Here is a 23,333-nt window from a genome sequence, read left to right on the forward strand (position 1 = left end):
GGGTGCTGCGAGGACGGTCCGGTTAACGCGTCGTCCGACTAGAGTAGTAACCGTGATCTGCAAACCCGAACCTAAGGATTGGCCGGTGACAAACATAGAGCGATGCTAGAATTGCGGGGTGAAAGCTACAGAGTATATTTCTGTGCTCACTGTAGGAATGCGCGAGAGGGCTAGTGAGGGCGAGTGGTAGGAAAAGTGGTTGAACAGTAAGTGCAAACTTCCGGGAGTATGCTCTGAGGAGGGAAACTGCGATGGGGGATTAGACCCATGTTATTCTTCTTTGTCGACTCTCTGTGGAAGAAGCGGGGTGATGCTCGACTCTCGAGCTCTTCTGTTGCAAAATGGCTCAGTTCTCATAGACACGCGTTGCTGAACGAATTCAAGTCGAATTAGACTCCCTGTCGGGGCGCAATAAAGTCAAGAACTCGATTTGCACCAGACCAGAGTGTATCAATCCAGCTTAGCGTAGAAGTATGCGAGGCGTGTGATCTACAATCTTCAGTGGTCTCTGAAGGTGAAATGCCCCACCCGGATATGCAACCACAACCGCGGCCACATCACAGAGAATGGCCACTCTTCGATTAACGCGTGGACAACATGCAGATACGAGGCGGATACTAGGCCACGGTGATATCATAGACAAGAATAAATAGGGTATAGCATCAGAACAGCACCCGTGATGAGCATCGCGCGCAAATAAAAGTGGAAATGAAGAAGCCACAAGTCCCAGCGGTGCCGGCGTTCGGTCTCCCATCACTCACCTCACCTCCACGATCTCACAGACGAACATATCCTCTGGCTGTGTTCTGTTTTCAGATCCGCCATGTCCTCTCTTCGTCACGGATCAGGGCACATAATGCCCGCCGATCCAGGGTACGCGACCACGCTCTTCGCTGTCGCGGCTGGTGTACGCCTGATCTGCGCGTTGTACAGCATCATCCCCGATTGCGACGAAGGTATGCATTGATCCCTCCATTCAATTACTTCGCAAGGACTAATTAAATGGTCGTAGTATTCAATTACTGGGAACCAACGCATTACATTACGCATGGATTCGGTCTGGAGACGTGGGAGTACTCGCCAAAGTACGCGATCCGGAGCTGGGCATACGTCTGGATCCATGCGTACATCATCACGATCTGTCGCCGCCTAGGCGTGCCTGAGGTGAATAGTCTTTCTATTACTTTTTTTTAAGTTACTCAGCGAGGGATTCCCACAGATCTACCTCTTCTTCGCACTACGTGCCGTCCTCGGCACCTTCTGCGCCTACTGCGAAGCTCAGTTCTCACTCACCCTCCGCCGCAGCATATCCCCCGTAGCCGGCCTTCTTTTTCTCACTTTCTCACTCAGCTCCGCCGGTATGTTTCACGCTTCGGTCACTTTCTTGCCATCGTCGTTTTCCATGTATATGACAATGCTCGCATTCTCAAACATGCTCGACCCTGTTCCAAACAGTCTGAGAGGGAAAACTGTCTCTACACTAGTCCCGTTCGCCATTAGTGGTATCTTGGGATGGCCGTTTGCGCTGGCTGTAGGTATCCCGTACGTTCTTAGCCTCGTCACTGGCATTGTCTTTGGTCCGGGGCGAATCATCTACGTGACTGGCATCATCAACGCCATCTTCGTCGCTGCGGCGGTGCTTGCGGCCGTGGTGTCCATGGACACTTGGATATTTAAAAGACTACAAATTGTGCCGCTGAATATTGTGTTGTACAATGTTCTTGAGTCAACCGCTGAGAGCGGACCCGACATCTTTGGCACGGAGCCATTGACTTACTACATCAAGAACCTGGCACTTAACTTCGGCATCGTCGCGGTTCTCGCAGTGATCTCACCTGTCGCTGTCGTAAGTTTATATTCCTAGCAGCGAATCTGAGAATGAACATGTCTAATTGTCTCAGGTCGTCCGGTATCTTATTAACGGTAGCGCCAGACTTCGCCTGCACGTCGCGTATCTCTTAATCAGTTCACTCGCCGTCTGGATCGCTGTCTTCTTCCCACAGCCACACAAGGAAGAGCGCTTTTTCTACGTCGTCTATCCCATCATCTGCGCGTGCGCTGCTTTGTCGGTCGATTCCATTCTTCACGTCTACAAAGCCACCGCGCATTCAATCAAAGTCCCCGTGAAACTTGTGAACCATGGCTCTTTCTTTCTTAAAATATCGTTGATCGTCGTTAGTTTATCATACGGCATCTTTCGCATGTTTGCGTATCATGCGCTGTATTTTGCGCCGCTCGAGGTATACGGCACGCTCTCTATTGTCAACGCCGATATCGCGCCTAACGACGTACCCATCAATGTTTGCGTCGGCCGAGAATGGTACCGCTTTCCCTCATCATACTTCCTGCCGTCAAACATGCGTCTCAAATTGATTAAGAGTAATTTCGACGGCATGCTCCCCGCGGAATTCGAGGACGACGTGCCCTGGTACATCGGTGCTTCTCAAATCAACGAGGGACTAAACAATCTGAACCAGGAAGAAATGTCATTCTACATCCCGCTCGATCAGTGCGACTACCTCGTAGACTCGAACTTTACGACACCGGTGGGCCCGGAGTCGTTCGAGGCTCAGTACGTCGCCGATACCGACAACTGGGACATCGTCACTTGCAAGCCCTTTATCGATAGCGAAAATTCAACTCTTCTTGCGCGGATTTTTAAATTTCCCGATTCTATCGAGAAGATGATCCCGCCAGTAGCTGCGAAGTACTTCCGTCGCAGTTATACCTCATATTGTCTTCTTCGCAACAAACAGTTCGCATCTGATTAGATTGGTACATACACACACACTAATTATATAGATACATCAAAATAAGAATCAACATTCCAATTCACGCACAACATACTCTCTACTGACCACTCTTCTCATCCTGCGCGTACCCAGGCGGCGGAGGCGGCGGCAGTAGTAGCGGAAAATATCTCTCAGAACTCGGCAGCTGCATCGCTGGATCAATAAGCACGACGCGCGTTTGTCCTTCTACCGACGACGGTTGCGGCGGCAACGTTGCATACGCGGCGGTAGGGATTGTGCAGCAATACATATGTGGCGGCCATTTGTTCTGTGGGGCAGGCCCAGGTGAAGGTTGGCGGTGAGGAACGCTGTGCGAGATTGTTAGCTGGCCACGTAAGAAGAGAGGAGGAGGGGGTTACTGTACTAGTATGCAATCATCTCCGTCTGTGCGACCATGACAGGTATCTTGCCCATGTAGGCGGGATAGTAATAGTAACCGCTACCAAATCCACTGGCCGACATAGTCAACAGCAATTGAGAATAGACGGACTTAATCAGATATAACAGGAACAGCAGCTGGACAAGGGCGAGCCGTCATTATATACCACGGCTGAACGCTGCAGCCTGCAGAAACACAGTCAGCGTGCATATTCTTGGTCAGCGCAGCCTCACGACTGAGTCCTACATCAAACTGCTCTCGACTGACACATATGAACAGTATCAGGATCTCGTGGTGAAAAGAGTCCACGATGAATCCCTCCTCGAGTTCCAAAACATTATGTCAATTGCACGAAATCGCACGAAGTCGCAAGAGACTCATAAAAGTTTCTAAAAATTCAGCGTTCGAACATGCCGTGGTACGTTGCCCGCACGAGCAGTGCGCGTCATCTGGTGATGAAGCTCTCCCGCGCTCGCGTGTTCCAGCCTGTACGCACTTTAGCCCCTACCCCTGCAGCACTCACAACTTTAGCTGCGGCCGCATCCTCTGCCAAATGATTTATGAAATACTTTCAATTAACTAGTTATAAAAACCATGTCGTCATCATACATTCCTGAAAACAAAAATCTGATTCCAACGCTCAAAACTTTTTTTTTGTTGCGCAAGTCGTTAGTTCTCATTTTTCAGCTCCTCCTCTTTGTCCCTTTCGATCTTGTTGTGCCTCAGTCTTATATAAAAATATCCTCGCTGTTATGCAGTACAAACTTGAAAACTTGAAAACAAAAAGTCGTCTACTCCTCCTCCTCCGGTACGTCGTCATGGAACGTCTTGCCTTCAAGAGTGGGTTTGATAACACCCGCGCGGATCAAGAAATCGCCAAAATGCTCGCCCTCTTCCCGCTCGAGCGACCACCGTTTGAACAGGGGCTTGAGGATCTCAAGAGCTTGCTGCTCGTTCACAGAGCCGCGGTACAGCTTATTCAGCCGCTGGCCGTGATAGCCGCCGCCCAGCATCAGATTGTACACGCCATACGCCTTACCGACCATAGCCACCTCGGCCAGCCACGGACGCGCGCAGCCATTGGGGCAGCCAGTCATGCGGAGTACGATGCTGTCGTGACGTAGACCCAGTTCCTCGAGATAGGCTTCCAGCTTGCTAACGAAAATTGGAAGGTATCGTTCCGACTCCGCCATGGCGAGACCACAAGTAGGGAATGCGACACATGCAGAGGAGGAAAGTCGCAGCGATGAGAATTGCAGATTGTCGAGAGCATACTTCGCCATCAGGCCCTTGATCTCGTCCATATCTTCAGGCGCGATATTACTCAGGATCAAGTGCTGGTTACCCGTAAACCGGAACTCAGCCTCGCCCTTCATAGCCTTTGCAATCTCCCGCAGACCGGTCTTCATTTGGAACTCCGGAGTATCCTCAACACGACCATTCTCGATGAACATGGTGAAGTGATTCATACCCCGCTCGTCCTGGATCCATCCGAAATGATCGATGTTTGACTCAAACTCAAACGGTCTAGCCTCCTCAAACTTGAAGCCCAAGAGCTCCTCGACCTCGGCCTTGAAAACATCGACGCCCATGGTGTCGATCGTGTACTTTAGACGCGCATGCTTTCTGTCCTTTCGGTCGCCGTTATCGCGCTGCACGAGCATAATCTTCTCGCACACAACATTAGCCTTGTCGGTAGGCACGAATCCGAAAATCGAACCAGTTCGTGGGTACGTCTTCTTATTGTTGTGCGTCGTGCCCATACCACCGCCAGCAAGAATGTTGAAACCCTCGAGCTTTCCGTCCGCGCCGGTGATCGCAATTAAGCCCACATCGTTTGCAAAAACGTCGACATCGTTGTACGGCGGGATCGCAATTGCAATCTTAAACTTTCGCGGCAAGTAAGTCGGTCCGTAGAGCGGTTCGAAGTCAACAACCGCATTACCAGCGACAAGCTGCTTGTCGTCATTGTCGTCTGTTAGCCATATCTCGTGGTATGCGGTAGTCTGCGGTAGCAAGTGCGCACTGATGCCCTGCGCGACAGCGTGGAGCTCCTTGTGCAGTGCGTGGTTGTAAGGAAGAGCGCCAAGCATAACGTTACGGTTAACGTCACCACATGCGGCAATCGTATCCATCAACGCGACATTGATCGCCTTGATAGTCTGCTTCAGCTTCTTCTTGATCACACCGTGCAGCTGGTAGGTACCACGTGTTGTCAGTTTGAATGTATGATTTCCATTATTGTCCGCGAGATCGTCCATTGCAATCCACTGCGCGGGAGTCGACACACTACCCGGAAGACGAACACGAATCATGAACGAGTAAGCAGGCTCGCGGCCAGCGGCCTTGCGTGCCTCACGGATATCACGATCGTCTTGCATGTAAGTGCCGTGGAACTTCGTAAGTTGCGAATCCTCCGCTGAGATAGCACCCGTGCTCTCGTCGTTGAGACCCTGGACGATGGTACCGCGCAGGTAGTTCGAGTTGATTTTGATCTCCTCGTTCGTAATTGGTGCAGGCTCATCGGGAACAGCAGCGCCATCAACGTTCAGCGCCTTCCACAGCTCGGCCTCCCAAGTGTTGTATCCGGTCGAGTATCCATCAGGATCCTGGTCGTCGCCAAGTCCGAGATCGATAATCTGCTTGGCCCCAAGAATCTCCATGCGATGGAACAGGTCCTTGGAAGGCTTATTATAGTAGATCTTGTCCTGCTTGCGCGGCCAGTAATGGCTATCGCCGAGACCGAAAACCGAGAAGTTCACAGTCGCGAGGTCAAGATCGGTCGACGACTTCACCGCCTCCCAGAAGTTTCGGCCATTTTGCGGGAACTCGCCCTGTCCAGCAGTGGAGGTGATGATAACAATGTTCTCCTCCTTACCGAGATCCTCTACAACGAAGTCGTCCATCGCTAGCACAACGGCACCGAGACCGCGCGCCTTAGCACGTCGCTGCAGACGCTTCGCAACGTTCTCTGCATTACCGCCATCAGATGCAAACAAGATTGTCAGTGGCGGACCAGTAAGACCCTCGAGCAGCTTCTTGTAGGCAGCCTTGGCACGGTTGTTCTGCGCATCGCGGACCTCGGAGCCGTACGAACCGGAAAGACTTTCCGCAAACACAGGAATCTGGCGAGCGACCTGGGAAAGATGGTTCTCGCGGCTGAGAAAGTTCTTGAGCTCCTTCTTGAGTGCGATCGAATCCAACTGGAAACTAGGCAACAAGTCTCCGGCGGTGGTTGTCGACTCATCATCGCCGGTCAAGTTTGGATTCCAGCGGTAGAGCGGCCAGTATCCGGAATCGACAGCACGCTTGGTCTCCTGAAGAACAGTGACAGCAGAATCCGACTCCTCGTAATACGGCAGGTACGCAACAACGATCGAAGGGCCGTCAAAGCTGTCGGCCTCAATCATAGCCTGTAGAGCCTGGGAGTAGCTGCTGTATACAGCCACGGAGGCAACATAAGCATTTCCGTAGTTCATCGCGTAAAGACCGATATCTTTCTTACGGCGCGTGGCATCAGCGACAGCGCGAGCCGAATAGGGCTGCGAATCGATGATCAGCATGTTGACATTCTTGCCCGAGGCAAGAACGTGGTGAACACCGGAAGAGCCGAGATCATAAGCCCACGCATCCGACCCAATAAGCCATGAACTGGCAGGAGTGAACGAATCTTTCTCGTTAATTAGACGAGTAGCAGCGCCGGACCAGTCCTTGCCGAGAGCCTCGATAAGTTGTTCAGCAGCGTCGATTGCAGCCTTGCGAGACGCCTGCTCGGTATTACCATCGAGCAACAACCAGCGCGCAGCGAGATCCTTCGTCTTGGTATTGGCAAAAGCGGACGAAGAAACAGCGGCCTGTACCTTTTGTCTGAACACATCATGCTCCTCCTCAAGCGCAAGGAACGCACCGAACCCATACTCGGGGTTGCTCGCAACAGTCTTGGCAATACCGGCGTCATTCTTCTCGAGCGCATTCAAAATGCGCAGCTTCTCACCAAACACGTTGTAGAGAATCTTTGAGTACGCAGTCTCGAGCTCAGGCTGCTGCAGCGAAAAACCAGATTCGAGCTCGCGCGCAGGCTGCGCGCCGACGTAGAGGTTCTGGATCGGCGTATCGGAGCGCACGTTCTGCACAATTCCGCGAAGCGCCTGGCGAATGGTCTTTGAGTCGAGGTAGCCTAGTTGGTAGCCGACAATGGTCGGGATAGGCGCAACGTGGTTGGGGTCGTCGGCGGTGAGCGAGGAGATGACATCAAGCAGAACGGGACCCCACTTGGTAGTCTGGCGATGCAATTGCTCGAGAACTCCGAGCTTCTGCACGGTGCGGGGAAGGGTGAGTAGCAGACGCTCCGGCGCCCAGGGCCGGTAGACTCGCACAGTGAGAACACCGACCTTCGCGTAGGGCTCGCCCCAGCCAGCAGAAGCAATGGTGGAGATAAACGACGAGGCTGACGAACCGAAAATAAGCAATGCAGTGTCAGCATTAGCGGCGCCGCTGTACTCGAATGCCTTGTAGGTCCTGCCGGACGCAAGACGGATAGTCTCAAACACACCGTCGACGACCTTGAACGTATCCGCCAGCGGCGACTTCACCGCCTCGGTCTCGACAGGCGCGTCGACGTCGTCCCAGTAGATATTTTTGCTCGCACCCTCAATTGCCTCGGGGCGACGCAAGTTGCGGCCGTCAAAAACTCGCTCGAGGAATGTGGCATCCTCGAAGGGAATCGGGGTCTCCTCCGCGTTCTCCGGCAGGGCAAAGAAGTGGATAACGGCCGAACCAGTGCGAATTGCTGTCAGATGCGCGGCGATGGCGATGTCCTGCGCTTCGCGGAGGCTGAAGCTCTGCAGTAGCGTGAACCCCAACGACTTGAGAGCAGCGATGTCACCGTAGTCAGGAAAGTCCCGCGAGAGCGAGACATGGAGCACGACAGGCTTGTGCACAACCTTCGCCAGCAGCGGCACCGAAGCCGGGAGAGTCACGGAGGGGGTGACGACGGAGACAAACGTGTGGCGCTCGAGCTCGTCGAGCACGGTGAGAAACGGGTCAGCGTTGAAGCGCACTCGAGTGACATGGGGAAGCGTGCCGCGGCGGCTGACCAGACCGCGAGTCTTGTGGGAGGCAGCGTAGTCGAGCGCGTGCTGGAAGCCATAGGCCGGCGTGCGCCGGAGCGAGGGTTGGACGGAAACGACGCAGTCGCTGAAGAGGTACGCGATGCGGGCGCCTGCGAACGCAGTGGTTAGTAATGCAGGCACGGCACAGATAAACGCCAAAACGTGGGGTTCACGCACTCGCGTCCTCACGGGTGGAGATGTATCCTGCTGGCGGCGCCATAGCGAGCAGAGCAGAACTGCGGAGTGAGTTGCGGAGTGAGAGTCGCGCGACTGCGGGCTATATGACAATCGCCGTCGGCGTCCAACGACAAAATATTTCGCGATGGTGGAGTGCGCTGCCCGCGCAGCCACACCCGAACTGCCACACAGGGCGCGCGCCAAGGATTGCGCCATCGAGGCTAGTGTCTCCTCAGCCAATCACCGCCCCGGCATTAGCCCCACTTGCGGCAAATGCGTGGCTGCCGCAACACAGCCACGCTATGGCGTAACTCCGCACCGGTGGCGCGGCGTGGCTTATCGCTCTTATGCCCCGGCTTCTAGCCACACTGGTTCCCATTATCCGCCACGTCATGCGCCTTAATGCGGCGTCATCTGCTGTATTCTCTATATACCTTTTAGGCAACTCCCAACTGCCCCATCTTCGCTCATCAACCAAATGTACCCGCCGCCTGTCGTCCCGACCGCCGCTGCTGCGATATCCGCCACTCGTTCGGATCTGCAGCGTAGCGATTAAACAGTGGCTGTATCCGCTCGTTCTTCTTCCGCTGCGACAGCTTAGTCGTGTCCGCAACCTTAAAAAAGGTCGGTGCCGCCTCCACAAGCCACTTCGGGTCGATCGCAGTCGAGCAATGCATGTACTCCTTCGACGTTAGCACAAGCGTGTGGTACAGCACGTACTCAGCACTCTTCCCAAATAGCGCCGAGGATGGGTGCATGTACACCGGCGTGTTCTCGATCAGTGTGCGGAAACCCTCCTGCGGATCCTTGCGCGCCGTGTTACGGAAAAATCCCGAACACAGCGCACGGCGCACGCGATCTGTATCTGGACCACACGAAATAACTCTGTGCCGGTATCGCTTCATAATCGACTCCAATTGCTGCCTGACTTCCTGCGCTCGCTTCATACTGCGCGCCTGGATGAAATTCTCAAAACACCACGACGCGCTGTAATCGTTCATCTTCCACGCAGTGTAAACGGTGAGTAACGTAAGATGATCACCCGTGGGATCATGAAACTTCGCCTTCTTCTGGTCCGCCTGCTGCTGCTTCTCTTTGGGTCGGTAAAACACAGTTTGCACAGACAGCATCGCCACGATACTCAAAATCTCATCCGAAGCACCGTAGTCCACCGACGCAAGAAGCACCTTAGCCAAACTCGGCTCCATGGGAAAATCCGCCATCTTGCGGCCTAACCGCGTCAATAGTCCTTCGTCGTCAAGCGCGGACAATGCATATAACTCCTCGAGCGCGGACAACATGGTATTCGTAGGCGGTGGATCCATGAAATCGAAATGCAACAGATCGTTGATACCCATCGCCTTTAGCATGAGAATAGTATGTGACAAGTTCTGCCGCTGAATCTCCGGCACGGTATTCGGCTGCATCTCAGATTCATATGCAGCCTCAGTATACAAGCGATAGCATTTGCCCGGACCAGTTCGTCCTGCACGACCCGCGCGCTGACGCGCTTGCGCTTGCGAAATTGGCAACACAACAAGCGAATCCATGCCAAGCTTCGGATCAAACGCACTGATCTTCACAAAACCAGGATCAACCACGTAGTAAATTCCATCAATCGTAATCGACGTCTCGGCGATATTTGTCGCGATCACAACTTTGCGGCTTCCTGGCGGGGCAGGCTCGAAAATCCTACTCTGCACCTCACTCGGCAGCGCAGAGTACACTGGTAAGATAATCAATTCCGGAACCCCCGGTCCTAATGCCTTCATGCGCTCGTACAGAATCTCGCACGCCGTGTCAATCTCCTCCTGTCCCGTAAGGAATACCAAAATATCACCCGGAGGCTCTGCCAAATGAATCTGCATGACGGTAATCAACGCCGCATCCAAATAATCCGTCTCTGGCTCCTTCGTAAACATGATATCCACAGGAAACGTCCTGCCTGGGATCATCAGAATCGGACAATTATTAAAGTACGCGGAAAACTTCTCCGCGTCAAGCGTCGCCGACGTGACAATCAACCGCATATCCGGTCGCCGCTTTAGCGTCTTCTTTAATAACGCAAATAACACATCCGTCGCGATGGTGCGCTCGTGCGCCTCATCCAGCATGATCACAGAATACTGCTTCAGATCCGGATCAAGCAGCGCTTCACGCTGCAGCATGCCGTCTGTCATGTACTTGATCTTTGTGCGTGGACTCGTCCAGTCTTCGAACCGCACGGTGTAACCGACTTCCTCGCCTACTTTGCAACCAACTTCGTCCGCAACACGCTTTGCGACGGAACTAGCGGCTACACGACGTGGCTGGGTGCAAGCGATGACTCCACGGTCTGCAAATCCTGCTTCTGCGAGATACTGCGTCAATTGTGTCGTCTTTCCGGATCCCGTGTCGCCGACGACGATGAGCAGCTGATTATCCGTGACAGCCTTGATCAACTCCGCGCGTAATTTGTACACCGGAAGCGCCTGTCGCTGCTCCTTGATGCTCAGATTCGTAATCTTTCCAAACGATTCACCGTTATGTAGCGCTTTCTTCTTCCACTCGGGAATCGCCGGCATCGCGCGTTTCATAACCGCGCTCTTGACCTCCTCGGCAAGTACCCGCGCGCCAGCCTCGACCATGGGATCTTCCCATTGCTCCTCCAAACTCGCGACCTGTATCTCCTTACTCGCTTCCTCCCGCGCTGTTTGTTGTCGTTGCTCACGTCGATCCTTTGCTAACGTAGTGCCTGTCATCGCAGCGCGGTACATCGACCCATCTGGCGCCTTGACGACACGAATCGGACTCAATTCCAAACTCTGCTTCGTCTGGCCAGCCAAAAAAGGCGGTTCCTCATCGCGCACTTCGATATCAACGTCTTCCTCAGGCTCGATGTCAGCCTCTTCCTGAATCGCATTCACGTCCTCGTCGAGATCGGGATAATCCCCAGCGCTAACAACACCAGACGCAATGAGCTGCTTGATCTCCCATCGCTCAGGCGAGGTAAGTCTCTTGCGTCTGCTCTTCGGTCCCGCGAACATCCGCGTCGGCTCATTGCTCCTCCGTCCGCCTTCGAAATCGAACTCGTCCGGCGCGCCGCCGAGACGCATGCTTGGCGTTAAGTCTTCGCCGGTCTCCTGGTCGACATCTTTCATTGACAACCCGATCCGCGTACCTTGAATACTGATGACTTTCACCATAACCCTCTGATCACGTTGGAGTAAATCACCCGGGTGATTAACCCGCGCGCCTTCTTGGATCGCAGACACATGCACAAGACCATCCGTCTTCGCGCGTAACCCGTCTAACGTAACAAACGCACCGAACTCTTTGACATTGCTCACACGACCACTGTAAACCTTGTATAACTGCGGCGTATCGTCCACTTTTTCCTGCCGATGCGACGATGGTGACCGTTCCCTACGCCGTCGCAAGCTGCGGGCTTCGTCTTCGTCGTAGTGCAGACTCCGACGACTACTCTCAAATTCCCTTTTCCGAGAAGACGACTCATGTCGTCGAGATAGCTCTGTGTCATCTTCATCGGCTCTACTCCGTCGCGACCGATGCCTGTCCTCCCTGTCGTGATCGCTCGAATGCCGTGATCTTTTCGATTCGTCGCTGCGTCGCTTATCCTCCGACGTGCGACTACTCCGATGCCGTGACGATAGACTGCGATCTTTCGACTTGTCGGATGACTGCTGTTTATTGTATTTCGGATGCATCAGCCGAATAAACCTGTCGAGCGACTCGACCAGCGACGTAGAGAAATCCATCTCGTTTGCTCGCAGGTTACTCTTGAAGTCAGATACATCCCTCGACTTATCGTACACCCCTAACACTTTTTCCGCCATTCTCTTATCTTGTGTACCTACTTCAAGTCAGTAACAGTCACCTCTCCTTGTAAACCCAATCGTGATATATACCGGTATGCCGCTCGAGCTCGGTCGTCAGCTTAGAAGTCAGCGATAGCAACTCAAGCTTCTCGACATCGTCCAAAATATTCGCCACATCGCGGACTTTCTTGCTATCCTCCGCCGCCATTTGACAAGTCGACCAGCCTGGCGAGGACTAACGTGCTGCTAGCTTGGCGGAAACACGCGTTGCGAGCAAGCAATTTCGAAGATGCGGGTTTCGTGCGGCGCAGTGGCGTTGTACGGATTTTTTTTTGTGAAACCAGAGACAGCGAAAATATGCATCAGTAACTAGAGTAGCGGAATTTATGAGTTACAAAAAAATGATGTTGGTTTGTACCGAAACTTTATTTACATGTCTGAGAAGGAGAGGGCAGAGACATATTCGAGAATGTACAGAAACTTATGTACAACAAATGCCAAATACAAGAGCAGAACTAAGCAAACTGTTGAAGAAAAAGAGACAAAGTAACGCCGATGCTAGACAACATTTTTGATTCCATTATTAAATGAGTGTATGCGAGAATGCTGAAACTCACGCACGAGTAATAGCTCATCTCCGGACCTGGCTCGAAACCGCGTACACCAGCACGCCGGAGCAAATGAAACAAGTGCGTAAGACAGCCGTGCGCCATCAGCTTTCGTATAGCGGGATGTCCTGCGCGAGCGCCTGCTGCATGGCGAGCTGGAACGATTTAATCTTGCCGCTGTGCTCGCGCAGCCGGTCCATCACAAAGCTCATGCCCTTTTGCGAGCGCGAGAGATTCTCGCCCATTTTGCGTTGACCCCAGGTCTCCATACGGTCTTTCATTGACGCAAACCCGAACGACGACAAGAAAGAGACTGACGTCTTCGCCTTGACGATCGGGTTATTATTCGCATCCACGCCGCCTGTATATGTCGCAGTCTCAATTACACGCATGATCTTGGTAAAGTCGACGTTTTTGGTCTCGGACTGTATTATCTGCCGCTTCGGGTCAATGATCGAGGTCTCGACAATCATGCTCTCCGAGATGTTGATGTTAGACGAGGACAGAAGCGCGCGGCACCAATTGGGCAGCTTGCCACGTTTGATGACAAGCCGCCGGGTGTGCAGACGGCCTTGCTCGTCGACGTGGCGATCGAGGGTGTCGACGCTGATCACATGCGTAGCGAACGGACTGGGGGGATTGTCAGCACTCATACACACGCACTGTAGAAAGGAAGATCTTCGCTCGGACGCTCAGGACCCAACGTCACGGCGGAATGCAGGGGAATACGCACTTTGGGTACCGTAGGAAGTACGCGATGCTAAAGGTGTTGAAGTCATAGTTGTGGGTGTAGACAGACTTGTGAAATTTGACCATTACGGTGCCAAGGGATGTGGGGTTCGAGGAGATGAGCGGAAGTGGAGGTTGTCGGGAGCGCGCAGGCGTGCAGCACAGATGGCGAGTCCAAGATGTAAGAAGCCCACGAGAGCAGTATGGTTGAGTGTGAAGGCTGAGCAGAGACGACAGGCGAGCAATAAGTAGCAGAGCGGTGATGACGGGGAGTCGAGATCGCGCAGTTCGCTGTGGTTCCGTGGTCTCGGGTCCGGCGCCGGCGCCGGAGAAGCAGATCGTCCGATTTAAATGGCATACAGTACAAGCACCTCTGCTGACAGCAACGCGGTCCAGTGACCTTCTCCGCAATTCGCGATCACATGCTGCTTTCAACGACGCGTCGAGGATTTGCTAATGAGGGGAAAGAAGAGATCTGCTGTTCTATGACGCTGTAGCTCTATCTCTCTACGTCCGCAAACTCCTTACTTTTTCTCCTTCGGCTTCACCGGCACACGGCGCTCCTGCTTCCCCCATTCCAGCGCCCGCGGACGCATATACAAGTCTACCACGTCCTGCGACACCTGCGCGCGCCGTTTCTGGAACTCGCCCACAAACTCCTGCAGCACCTTGATGCACATCACTTTCAGCTCACCGGTCAGCAGCTTCCCGCTCTTGTAGTCCTCTCGCACTTTCTCCAGCGCCTCATCGTCGTCCAGGAAAAAAGACAGGTACTGGAACGATACGTCCACGTCCGGGTTGCCGCCGTACTTGCGCTGCTCCTCAAGCGTGTCGCGACCGCCCGAGAATGCGTAGCGCTTGATTTTCTTGTCGATCTCCTTTGACGTGTCCGTCATGAAAATCGCCGAAGAGTTGTCGGACGCCGACATCTTGCTTTGCGAGCCCTGTGAAATGTTAGCAAAACACAGGTAGACCTATATCGCAATGACACGCACCTGCAGCGCCGGGAAAAACCGCGAGTGAATAAGCGATGGCTTGGGGTACTTCAGCTTAAACGCAACATCTCTGCACACCCTGAAATACGGGTCCTGATCAATCGCGCAAGGAATCAACGACGGGACATCCTTCCTCGTGCCGAAAATATGTGGGAAGGAGTTCGAGAACGCTGCGGTGATCTGAATCGACGCAAAGTGGAGCTTGCCGATGTTGTCGCTGTCGTTGAATCCAAACACAGCCTTCGCGGTATTCGTCGTGATTTGACGCGATACGCGTACAACGTTCTCGTAGTACGCGCCGCCCATGTATCGCAGGTCGGAGAAGATGAAGGTCTTTTTAACATCGAAGCCGACGGCGATAATGTCGCGCGCGTTGAAGTCGGTGAATTTTTTGACATCCTCGATCGTGAGCGCTCCCTTGAACAAGAACTTCTCGTCGTCTGAACTTGTTAGCCCTGCACCTGGGATATAGATTTGATGAACATACCGGTCATTTCAATGACCAGGGGAACGTCAAACACGTCCTGCAGCCACTTTGTGAACATGAACGGGATCATATGTCCGAGATGCATGCTATCGCTCGACGGGCCTCGGCCGGTATACAAAAAAAATGGCTTTCCCTCCTCGTAACGCGTCAATATAACATCGAGGTCACTACCAAACCATTAGCACGGCCTCTTCATCCTAGTCAAGTGCTAGTCAAGTGCACACACCGCTCGCTGAAAAACATGCCGCGTCGAAGCAACGTATGCGGTCGATACCCAGTAACTCTCTCGAATCGCTCAAGCGTCTCTGGGGTCACCTTTTTAGTGCCGAAACTCGCAATGAGGCGATCATAATCAATCTCTTGCGCTTTTCCGTCGACAACCGCTCCCTCGACGTCCCAGGGTGTTACAATCTGGTCCATGTTCGTGACCGTCGCGGCGGCAGCGGCCGACTCAGCGGAAGCGCCCGGGGAGATGGTGAGATCCGCGACTGATGGCGGCTCGGACATTGCGGTCTGGTGAGTGTAGGTTCGCGGTGAGGTGTGGGGTGGGGAAACAGCGCACTGAAGGGACAAGTTTACGCTCCAATTTTTTGGGAAGTCCAGCGCGGACTTATTACACCTTGAGGAACGACGCATCAATGCGCTGAGGCTGCAACTCTTCACGACGGACGCACTAGCAGCAAATGATTACACCGAATTAGAGCCTGTAGACGGAGTATCTGGGCTAGCGACTGGATTGATATACGCCATACGCCAACATCGAAGCTCTTATCCACTGGCGCTTGCGGGGTCGCCATCGTCTCACTGAATCAACCAACGGAGTCCGGACAAACTACACTCCGCTCCACAAAACATATATATGCGACGATGTTACGCTAAATCGGCTCAAGGACGCCAGAACGCCGCAAACGTGACTATCTCCATGGTGGCGGTTCTCCGCAACGCCAGCTGAAAGAGGCGCTACGCCTGCTACCCCGCATTATGTCTTGTCTCCGCCCGCCGTCGCTTTACTTCCTCCCCCCGCCTCATCTGTTGCTGACTGTACTGTATATAAACTGATTCTGCTGCTGATCCTGCTGACTCCTCTTCGCCCGCCGTGTTCGTAACCCACCCCGCCTTCCTGATCTAACACCCCCTTATTCACCACCACAATGCGCATCACCCCCTCTTTCCGCAACGCCGTCATCGCTGCTACGGCAGAGCTCTCCGCAGCCTCAGCGCAGCGAAGCGCGTACACGCAAGCAAGTGCCATACGACAGGAGATCGCGACCGACCTCGCGCGCCAGGCTAAGACGCTCGCCGTATTTACCGTGTCTGGTGTATCGTTTTTCGGGTTTTACTGGGCTTACAGCTAGTATGTTCTGCAATTGTGGGTGTTTAATTCAGGTGGGAAGGTGCTGACCGTCGTAGTGTGTCGTTGTATCGAGTGCAGAAGGCCACATAGGCGGCGACACGGGCAGGCTGAACAGCACCACGTTCACTCTTCCGTATACCTCATGATACGGTTTCTTTCATATAAATATATGTATTTGTTGGGTGAATGTCGTTAACGACGGGTGCCAGTATCTATTTGATGTCAACGTGCTGGACTTTAGGTGTTCACTAGGACGGCTGACTAACACAACTTTCTACATTTTCCATTCTACAATCTAGATATCAATTGCTGGGGCCAGGGACAAATATAAATACTCTGCTTGAACAAGATAGCACCTCGAACACTGCTTGTGCGTGTCCAATTCTGCGTCGAAGACTCCAAACAAGGATCGCAGTCTTCGGTCCAGCCCTTAACAGCGAATAGGTTATCAACGGCGGATAGGAACGGTAGCACGGTCTAGGTAGACCATAAAACACATGCCGGGACAGCTGGTCACCAGCCTCGTTTGGAGGGCCAAGCCTCAAATTCTAGGAGGATGCGCTTCAAAGGCTCAAACAGAGCGGAGGATAAGGCGAAGATGCGCAAGATGAGGCGAGGATTGGACCCTTAAAGGGTGCTAATTAGCCCGACGAGTGCGACAGTGCGCAGAACAACAAGCTAGATATGAGTATTTTTCCACGAGTCGAACGGCGAGGAGGACAGGGAAGGGCAAACCGCTCGTCGCAGCAGACCGAACACGCTAAGCGCTGCCTCTTCCTCGCCTGCGTATGCTCCGCAGAGGGGCCATGCAGCACGCAGCACTCTACAGATGGCTTGCTTTAGGGAAGCCTGTTTGACAACACGACGAGCTCGACAAGGAAGCACGAGCGCGTGTAAGAAGACACGACGATCGGTGGTTGGAGGCGTGGAGAGTGTAGCGTGGTTATGACGTCACTGTTGGGAGAAGGTCACTCCACCGCCGTTTGCGCGTTTGTGTACCGCCGCGTGCTTCGCCGTCATGCTCGTCACCAGATTTTTTTCTGATTCTCGCTCGGGATTTCTAGCGCACCACATTGTGGTGTGTTTGTTTCTTTCTCGTTTCTCCTGTTTTCTTGTGATCGTAAGACGTGCTTTACGCGCACTCTTCTTAACAGCTCTGAGTAGATAAATACCCCCGTCATACCCGCTGTTGAGGACTACTTCTTTTCTGCATCATTTGTCTCCACTACATCAAGCGTTCGTCTTCTAGACACAGCTCATCTACTTCGTCTTTTACGACACCACCAACTGCAGTCTACACTTCCATCCCTCCTCACAGAAATCACAATGCGATTCACTCCTGCTCTCCGCAATATCGCGATCCCCATGGCCTCGGCCAACGTCATGGCCGCGCGCAAGGCGTCCGCGTCGACGTCCAAGTTCCTAGCCTTCTCTGATCCCTCTCACTCGGAGACCGTGCGATACGCTAAGACCTTCCTCGCTTGGGGCAGTGTTCTCACCGGTTTCTTTGGCTGGACTTTTGCCTGGGAGAAGATCGATCTCTACCGCATCAACCATGCTTAAGCGGGTAGCGACAATGCATCGATCGCACTTTTTACACTCTACATCGACTACCTTTACTGCAACTTACGGAGGGAGAGCGTAAGCAATTAGAGGCTGTACAGTCAGCACATGAAGAGCATTTGTTTGCAACGAGCGGATAGGAGTTTGGTTTGCTTTCGTGTATATATCTAATCTATTTTTTTTATAAGTATCACTCTTTGTTCCATGCCATAGTCTTGAGCTGTGGGATGAGATTCCCCACTAGCCAGAACTACAAGATCGTGAAGCACACGCGATCGATTGGACGATGAGTTGAATAGAGTTTGAAGAGCATCTAACACGGCGGCGGTGGTGGCGGGGAAGCGTTGGACCCGCTTCGATGTGTATTCCATGGAGTTATGCCTCAACGGGACGCGCGACGAGTCGACGGCCGAGTCAGGCAAGCGGCGACGCCGCCGCTGTGCAGAAAGGGAGGGGGGTCCGGCCGAAAGAGGCGGAGGACTGGCTGGGCCATTTAGCGCACGGATTGTGTTGCGCGACACGAGGGGCTGAGAGGACATGGACGCAGCGGACGAGTAATGCATGCTCTGTTTACAGCGTTCTCAGGCCTCAACACCTTCGCGATCTGTGTATGCAGCGCCCGAGACTCGACTCTCGAGTCCCTCGCCTGTGTACTTCGCGTACCGCAGCGCGCATACCGGCCCGGTCGCCGCGCACGTATGAGGGCGCTCGCGGGAAACCGACGGATCCGGCCGGGGGACGGTGATTGGCCCGCCGCGGCGTGGCGGGCCACGCACCGACCGAGCCGGGACCCTGGCGCTTTGCCGCGCTGCCCGGCCCTAGCCCTGCTCCGCTAAACACGGAGGTGCAGCAGCACCCATTTGAGTGCTCCTTCGCTATTCACTGTCTAAACAGCTCTCCTGGGTGCCGTGCCCCACCTCATCGTTCTCCCGGACCAAGAAAGTGCCGCAGGGCTAGGGCGCCGAGGGCGCTGTTGCGCTGCCGTCATATATCTATCCTCTGTCGCGCCGTCTTCTCTGCTTTCTCCACCGTCGTCGTTCTACTCCACCGTCGTCGTTCTCGCTTCCTACCTTCTCGTTTCCTTCTTGATTCGTCAGTCCACAAGGTGTGTACATCTGTTCGCCGCTTCATAACGATCATACGCGTTGTGTGTCGTGCACGCTGGATCTGTTGTCTGCCGGCTTGTGCCGCCGGTTCCGCGTGTTCCGGCCGCGTTTCGTTTGCGTTTCGTTGTGTTGTGGTTGTCTCTCTGTAATGTGCCCTGCTGACTCGCCTCAAGCCGTCATAATGCTGCCCCGTGGAGTCATTCTCGTTTTCTGCATTCTCTTCGTCGTCGGTACGTGCTCTGCTCCCTGCGTTGGTTTTCTGTTGATACTAAACTGTGCACAGCCTGCGGTTTGCTCGCGGCCTTCATCTACAAGAAGATTGCTGCTAAGAGACGGTTGAGACAGGCGTACTAAGCATTTGCACAAACGGGATTTTTTGTTGTTTCGTTTAGTTCCTGCGCGCGCGTCGGTTGTTTGTTTCCCTAATACTCTTCTTTATTTTCCTCCGGCAAAATTTAATCTGCACATATCCCTCCCATCATACTACTTCCTACATACTACGTGTTGTTGCCAATGTACAATTGATCCAATAAAGGAGTGTTTTGGTTGTTGAATGCAAATGCCGTAGAATGAAGAAGGGTGGAGGGCACGCGAGCGAAGAGATGAGGGCTGTCGATGACCTCGGCGTGCTTGGCGGAGGGCTCTCGTCCGCTGTTTGCGTGTGTTGTGTGCCGAGCGTATTGCGCGTGATCCTATGCGCGCCCCCACTTATCCGCCGCGAGCCGCGTGACATGGCCGATAACGAGCGTAGACGTGAGCACGCCACACGGGCAGGCGGGAGGCCGGGCAAACCCGTGCCCTGCATTTGCCCGGTTTGTCGAGCGGCTGTGCCCACAAATGGCGCACTCCTCCTTCCTTTCTTGATCCTCTTTTCTTCCGCTTCTGTTCTTCCTCTGCTTCTTCTGGTGCCCTGATCGAGTAGGATTGCCACGACCATCAGCCAACGAGTATCGCAGGCAACGACAGCACACGGCCCTAGACATACCGCACGCACGTACACTCTCAGCACCCATTTCCACTTCGCCGCCTGCCTTTCCCCCCCCCCCCCCGCCACGCATAACCTCGCCCCTGCACCCCGCATCACCACCACCACTACCCTTCTTCTACACAACCGACAATGCCGCCTAAGCAGCAAGACGACACGCTCCTTCCCGACGGCCAGGGCCTCGGCGACGCCAAGGGCGCCAACCCCGCGCACCGCATGGACGACGATGAAGATGACGACGAGGGCTCGGGCAAGCTCGGCCGTGAGCGCCGCAAGATCGAAATCAAGTTCATCGACGACAAGTCCCGCCGCCACATAACCTTCTCCAAGCGGAAGGCCGGTATCATGAAGAAGGTGTGTATTTTTTTCGTCATTGTTGTGTCGTTGCTAGGAGTGGACGGCGGTGTGCATAAGTCGTGATGGGGGTGGCGTTCGGTTCGGCGCGATCGCAAGTTTGTGCGCGTCGTTGTGTGATGGCACCGCGGTGTTGCACACACACTACTCTTTCAAGCGCGCCGCCCCGCTTTCGGCGCACGCGTGCCTTCCTATTTCGACCACGCGTCGGCAACCACCTTTTATTTTCCTGTTTCTCCTCACGCTAATAATCTCTTCCAGGCCTATGAGCTCTCCGTCTTGACTGGCACGCAGGTGCTCCTCCTCGTCGTCTCAGAAACTGGCCTCGTCTACACCTTCACCACCCCCAAGCTACAACCCCTCGTTACCAAGGCCGAGGGCAAGAACCTCATTCAGGCTTGCCTCAATGCGCCAGAAGAGCCCGCTGCCCCGTCATCCGCCCCCTCCGCTGCCGCCCAGCAAATCTCCGGCGCCGCTGCCGCTGCCGCTGCCGCCGCTGCTGCTGCTGCCGCAGCGGCAGCCGGTGTCGACGACATGGGTGACGACCACCTTGTCGCTGCTAACGCACAGCAACGCGCTGTCGCGGCTGCAGTGGCACAGCAGCGTGCCGCGCAGCTTGGAAACATGCGCGACGCGAGACTGCAGAACATGTACCAGTACCCTGTACCCGGGTTACCAGATCGTGGCGTTGACGAGAAGTTTTAAAAAATAACATGATTTGTACTATTATATGCTCTTTTATTTTTGTTTTGTTTTCCCCTTTTACTTCTCTTGTCTCCGACTTTTTTCTTATATTGTTGTGCATAATTAGTGCAACTCGTATATCTATGTCTTTCTCTACTATATATGGAATCCGCGCCGGAGTTGGTTACTTGTGTGTCTCTTTGTAAAGTGAAATGTCCTGGTCCTAACTCTGTTTCATCGTTTGCCTCAGTGTATGTATGTACGTACGTCTGTTCTGGAAATTATGACTTCTTAATAACTGTTTTGATTGGCATACAGTAGAGTGGACATTGTAATCGCACTGCACGTTTAAGGTCAACTTTATCTATTACACGTCCATAAACAGAACTAACCGAACACCGTATGAAAAAAAGACACGTAAACTAGAAATAAAATAATAAACGAGAATGCTTGCTACATAATTAGGTGAAAGTCCAGTCGAAGCAATCCTGGCACTCGTCGTTGACAATGCAGGACGCCGTCGTGTTGTAAGATTCAATCATATCCACAACCGCACGAATGCGATGACTCGACATCGACACGCGCCACTTCTTATCCGCAACAGTGTCGTACACGCACTCCATGCCGGAGTGACACTGCGTCTCCATCGCGTACCCGCCCATCCAGCACAGCGACGACGGGCCATTGCACACGCCCATGTAGATCGGGTCGGCGGTGTTGCCGAAGTGCCAGATCATAGACTCTGATTCCGGGATCGGCGGGAACGGAAGGTGCAAGCGACGCGCAGCGAGACGTTCGGGAGGTGCTTCGAACGCGACGGTGGGGACTGCGTAGGTGCGTCCTGCAAGCGCGGCCATGGAGCCACCGAGCGAGTGGCCTGTGAACCACACGTTTGCGTCCGGATACAGGGCGGTGGTATTTGCGTACATATCGAGCAGCGCGCGGTAGTACTTGTCCTCGGAATATAACGCGTCCTCGACGCAATCCTGCTTGCACGTGTACGTGGAATCGTAACAGTCGCACACTGTCTTCCACATATAACTAATCCGCGCGCAGCAGCACGAGAAGAGAAGATTGTCATTCACCTTATCCGAAGGCGCAGTAACACCATCGTTATCAAACATCGTTGAACTCGTTCCTTTAATCGCAACCACAACAGTCGAATTGGTTTCATCGGCGAACACATGCCCGCGAATACCCGTGCTGTCCCAACCAAACCGCGAAGACTGGTTAAACGGCACGCCGACATCAACCCAGGTCGCAGAGTCCGGCACACCGACGTATGCGTCTGCAGTCATCTTCGCCAATGCAACAAGCGTCTGTGGATCTTCCACGTCCGGCGTAAGAATCTCCTCGTTCACCCAATCATACGCCTCACTCTGCACACCGGAACGGCTCCACACTTTCGCAAGTCTTGCCTCCATCGCCTTCGGCGCGCGCTGCTCCTTACGCAACCGTGTCGCCGTCCGCGGGACGGCACCAAGCAAAAATGGCGCATGCGGCGGCGCACCGGTCAAGTGCATCTCTGCGGATACGTCCATGCGCCGGTGGAGACCAGGATGCGCGTTCGTGCCGTGATGGAAGACATGCCTCAGCGTGAAACCGGGAGGGTATACGTCCCCCGTGTTCAGATTCGGATCTTCGAGCTCAGGCGTGCTTGGACGCCATTGCGGGTTTGATATCGGGATTTGCAGTGCAGTGGAGATTGTGCTGCCCACAGCGAGGATGAGCGTTGTCGTGCTGGTGGCGAAGCGCATTCTTGATTGTGTTCTCTCTTCTGCGCGCTGATGATAGATGGCGCAGGTATCGCAGACGATAAGTTATAGAGTGGTAGCCGACTTTGATAATATCGCTGCTTGCGGTGGTCACTCTCCGTCTGCGCACACGCGAGCTGGGTTGGTGATGATAGAGATCACGATCATGGAGTCTGGCGCCCAACAATAAACCTTACCCAGTTCAGGTTTCCTCGCCTACTTTCTCGTCTCTACCCTCTACCAACTCATCGCCCTTTCACCATCATCTGCAACATCTCCACTCGATAGTCGACATGTTTTGACACACACCTCTGTGATCTTATTAAACTAATGTGACGAATTCACGCTCGATAATACCACAAGCTCTTTCTCACCTGGTGGCATACCTTCCTGGTCCCGCCAATGATAACGCGACAAATCTTGTACATCAAAACAAA

At 53.8% G+C, this 23,333-nt stretch overlaps 9 protein-coding genes across 9 annotated transcripts; 5 read left to right on the top strand and 4 right to left on the bottom strand.

Moving 5' to 3' along the window:
• Positions 1-736: 736 nt before the first annotated feature.
• V1518DRAFT_416369 (Alg9-like mannosyltransferase family-domain-containing protein) lies at positions 737-2,878 on the top strand. The gene is made up of 4 exons (XM_066904037.1): positions 737-956; positions 1,013-1,164; positions 1,220-1,846; positions 1,902-2,878. Exons 1-4 carry the CDS (start codon positions 824-826, stop codon positions 2,769-2,771), a joined length of 1,782 nt encoding a protein of 593 aa, XP_066759964.1. The 5' UTR covers positions 737-823; the 3' UTR covers positions 2,772-2,878.
• An 847-nt stretch (positions 2,879-3,725) lies between these two features.
• V1518DRAFT_383533 (uncharacterized protein) lies at positions 3,726-12,638 on the bottom strand. Its single transcript, XM_066901672.1, has 5 exons — positions 12,368-12,638; positions 8,944-12,315; positions 8,779-8,876; positions 8,460-8,559; positions 3,726-8,392 (listed from the first exon to the last, which is right to left on the bottom strand). Exons 1-5 carry the CDS (start codon positions 12,483-12,485, stop codon positions 3,963-3,965), a joined length of 8,118 nt encoding a protein of 2,705 aa, XP_066759965.1. The 5' UTR covers positions 12,486-12,638; the 3' UTR covers positions 3,726-3,962.
• Positions 12,639-12,650: 12 nt separating this feature from the next.
• On the bottom strand, positions 12,651-14,016 carry V1518DRAFT_416380 (PRELI-like family-domain-containing protein). The gene is made up of 2 exons (XM_066904038.1): positions 13,619-14,016; positions 12,651-13,515 (listed from the first exon to the last, which is right to left on the bottom strand). The coding sequence occupies exons 1-2, from the start codon at positions 13,699-13,701 to the stop codon at positions 12,990-12,992; spliced, it is 609 nt and encodes a 202-aa protein (XP_066759966.1). The 5' UTR covers positions 13,702-14,016; the 3' UTR covers positions 12,651-12,989.
• Positions 14,017-14,138: 122 nt separating this feature from the next.
• Positions 14,139-15,603, bottom strand: V1518DRAFT_373110 (uncharacterized protein; the record flags this gene model as incomplete). Its single annotated transcript, XM_066901417.1, has 4 exons — positions 14,139-14,558; positions 14,610-15,049; positions 15,097-15,263; positions 15,323-15,603. 4 exons carry the CDS (start codon positions 15,601-15,603, stop codon positions 14,139-14,141), a joined length of 1,308 nt encoding a protein of 435 aa, XP_066759967.1.
• Positions 15,604-16,247: 644 nt separating this feature from the next.
• V1518DRAFT_427251 (uncharacterized protein) lies at positions 16,248-16,540 on the top strand (the record flags this gene model as incomplete). Its single annotated transcript, XM_066906025.1, has 2 exons — positions 16,248-16,450; positions 16,507-16,540. The coding sequence occupies 2 exons, from the start codon at positions 16,248-16,250 to the stop codon at positions 16,538-16,540; spliced, it is 237 nt and encodes a 78-aa protein (XP_066759968.1).
• Positions 16,541-17,598: 1,058 nt separating this feature from the next.
• On the top strand, positions 17,599-18,203 carry V1518DRAFT_433152 (uncharacterized protein). Its single transcript, XM_066906222.1, has one exon. It carries the CDS (start codon positions 17,777-17,779, stop codon positions 18,011-18,013), a length of 237 nt encoding a protein of 78 aa, XP_066759969.1. The 5' UTR covers positions 17,599-17,776; the 3' UTR covers positions 18,014-18,203.
• Positions 18,204-19,043: 840 nt separating this feature from the next.
• V1518DRAFT_433153 (uncharacterized protein) lies at positions 19,044-19,673 on the top strand (the record flags this gene model as incomplete). The annotated part of the gene is made up of 3 exons (XM_066906223.1): positions 19,044-19,118; positions 19,293-19,349; positions 19,403-19,673. Coding segments are annotated over 3 exons (178 nt in total), but the record flags the coding sequence as incomplete, so codon positions are not given.
• Positions 19,674-19,987: 314 nt separating this feature from the next.
• Positions 19,988-21,599, top strand: V1518DRAFT_416392 (SRF-type transcription factor (DNA-binding and dimerization domain)-domain-containing protein). The gene is made up of 2 exons (XM_066904039.1): positions 19,988-20,458; positions 20,720-21,599. The coding sequence occupies exons 1-2, from the start codon at positions 20,237-20,239 to the stop codon at positions 21,161-21,163; spliced, it is 666 nt and encodes a 221-aa protein (XP_066759971.1). The 5' UTR covers positions 19,988-20,236; the 3' UTR covers positions 21,164-21,599.
• On the bottom strand, positions 21,431-23,057 carry V1518DRAFT_416395 (Alpha/Beta hydrolase protein). The gene has a single exon (XM_066904040.1). It carries the CDS (start codon positions 22,897-22,899, stop codon positions 21,604-21,606), a length of 1,296 nt encoding a protein of 431 aa, XP_066759972.1. The 5' UTR covers positions 22,900-23,057; the 3' UTR covers positions 21,431-21,603.
• Between the last annotated feature and the right edge of the window lie 276 nt (positions 23,058-23,333).

The sequence above is a fragment of the Limtongia smithiae genome (genome assembly GCF_038497785.1).
Source record: "Limtongia smithiae strain NRRL Y-17922 unplaced genomic scaffold V1518scaffold_5, whole genome shotgun sequence".
In the NCBI taxonomy this organism is placed as follows: Eukaryota; Fungi; Ascomycota; class Lipomycetes; order Lipomycetales; family Lipomycetaceae; genus Limtongia; species Limtongia smithiae.